Below are 1695 nucleotides of genomic sequence, written 5' to 3' on the forward strand. Positions count from 1 at the left end.
AGGAAGAAATTGACGTTGTTATTTTTATTTGGAATAGATGCCGATCCAGGCTCACTCACCGGAAAAGTAAGAAAGGAGACGGACGAAGCTGTTAATATAAAGCACCTTTAAAGCCCAATGAGCATACACACGAAATGTCATCAATATAAATTTGCCAGGGATTTAAAGTACTTATTCTGCAATTTTCTTTTGTTCTCATGATCTATTCATACATGTGGGAAAAAGTCCAGACTTCAAGATTAAAGTTTTGTCCCACAACCTAAGATATTTGTATGCGTCACAAATTTATTGCACAACACCAAAAATTAAATCGTAACCATAAATAAGTTTTTATTAAGAGATAATACAAAAATTAATATTCTCACTACGATTGCTGAGTGGAATATCAACCTATCTCTGTTGCCATTTCGATTACACCCTACCTGAAATAAAAAACAACTCAATAAGTTTTGTCGTGAGGTGGTGAAGATGGGGTGATTATCCACTTAGCAGTCGATTTATAACAGCACATTACCACGTCATCACTTTCTGTATAAACTTTAGAACTTTTTTATAAGTTATATTTGTAAATACAACTGGAAATGCGGGGATTTCACGAAACCTCCCAAATGATACTACCGCACAAAGTTCTCCTCCCACAACGCCTGGTCCTCCAGAATCACCACGAGCTGCACCACTTCCACACATTCCAGCACACATCATTGATTTTGTTAAAGTTCTTCCTATAGTCTGATACCTATTCGCACATTCTGACGTCCCTACTATGGGCACGATAATAGTTCGGAGTTCAGCTACATGATCCGTACTGTATACACTTGTTGAACCCCATCCACTAACTTTTATTGGTTTGCCTGGTCTTAATTCAGTACTGCAAATTGTAATGTAGTTTACTTGAGGACTCTGGATGAAGGGCTCACTCACTTTAATAGCACCTATATCCATATTCTTTGTGTTGCGTTTATAATCAGGGATAATTATCTTCTTCACTGTTCGGCATTGTCCAGTTTCGGTAACTATATTGGTTACACCAGCTTTAACCACGAATAATTTTGCTTTTGTGTCTTTCAGGCAATGCGCAGCCGTGATCACTTTTTCCATACTAATTAACGAACCAGCGCATTTAAAATTTTTTTCATAATGTAGTGATACCATATATGGGATAGCCTCTATATTCACCGATTTGCCATCAACAATGCGAAACTGCGAGTTCGCGTAGCACAAAAGGCAGCTATGCACAACAAAAAGGAGAGTGAAATAGTTGCGTAGGTTCATTATAATTTGTCACTTTTACTGCCGAATGTTTGGTATAAATTAACTGAAGAAACCTGTTGTTGGCTTTATTTAAAGAAATATAGCTTCAGGAAATTGTTTTAAATTTCAAAAGCAGGTGAACAAACAGTTTTTGTTCTACCAAAATAACAAATTCAAGATAACTAAGTATATTCCATCGAAACGAAATTACCGCGACTCTGGCAAAATATTTACTTATACTTTTTCAAAAGAAAACAAGTAAGGACGGAACTGTCTTCGGCTATGCCGAAGACTTCATACCTTTCATGAATGGGGCTGAACAATAATCTTATCCCATTGGTAATCTCCAAATAATGCGCTGTATAAGATAAGAAATATATAGTGAACAGATTTACATACCTACACGATTTTAAGATAAATATAAAAAAATGGCAAAAGAACCCT

The 1695-nt window shown here is 36.0% G+C and overlaps 1 protein-coding gene across 1 annotated transcript; it reads right to left on the reverse strand.

Annotated features, from left to right (window-relative positions):
- Positions 1-364: 364 nt before the first annotated feature.
- Positions 365-1297, reverse strand: LOC137235654 (seminase-like). The gene has a single exon (XM_067758541.1). It carries the CDS (start codon positions 1270-1272, stop codon positions 511-513), a length of 762 nt encoding a protein of 253 aa, XP_067614642.1. The 5' UTR covers positions 1273-1297; the 3' UTR covers positions 365-510.
- Positions 1298-1695: the final 398 nt, after the last annotated feature.

This window comes from Eurosta solidaginis, unplaced genomic scaffold (assembly GCF_040869045.1).
Source record: "Eurosta solidaginis isolate ZX-2024a unplaced genomic scaffold, ASM4086904v1 ctg00001039.1, whole genome shotgun sequence".
Classification (NCBI taxonomy): domain Eukaryota; kingdom Metazoa; phylum Arthropoda; class Insecta; order Diptera; family Tephritidae; genus Eurosta; species Eurosta solidaginis.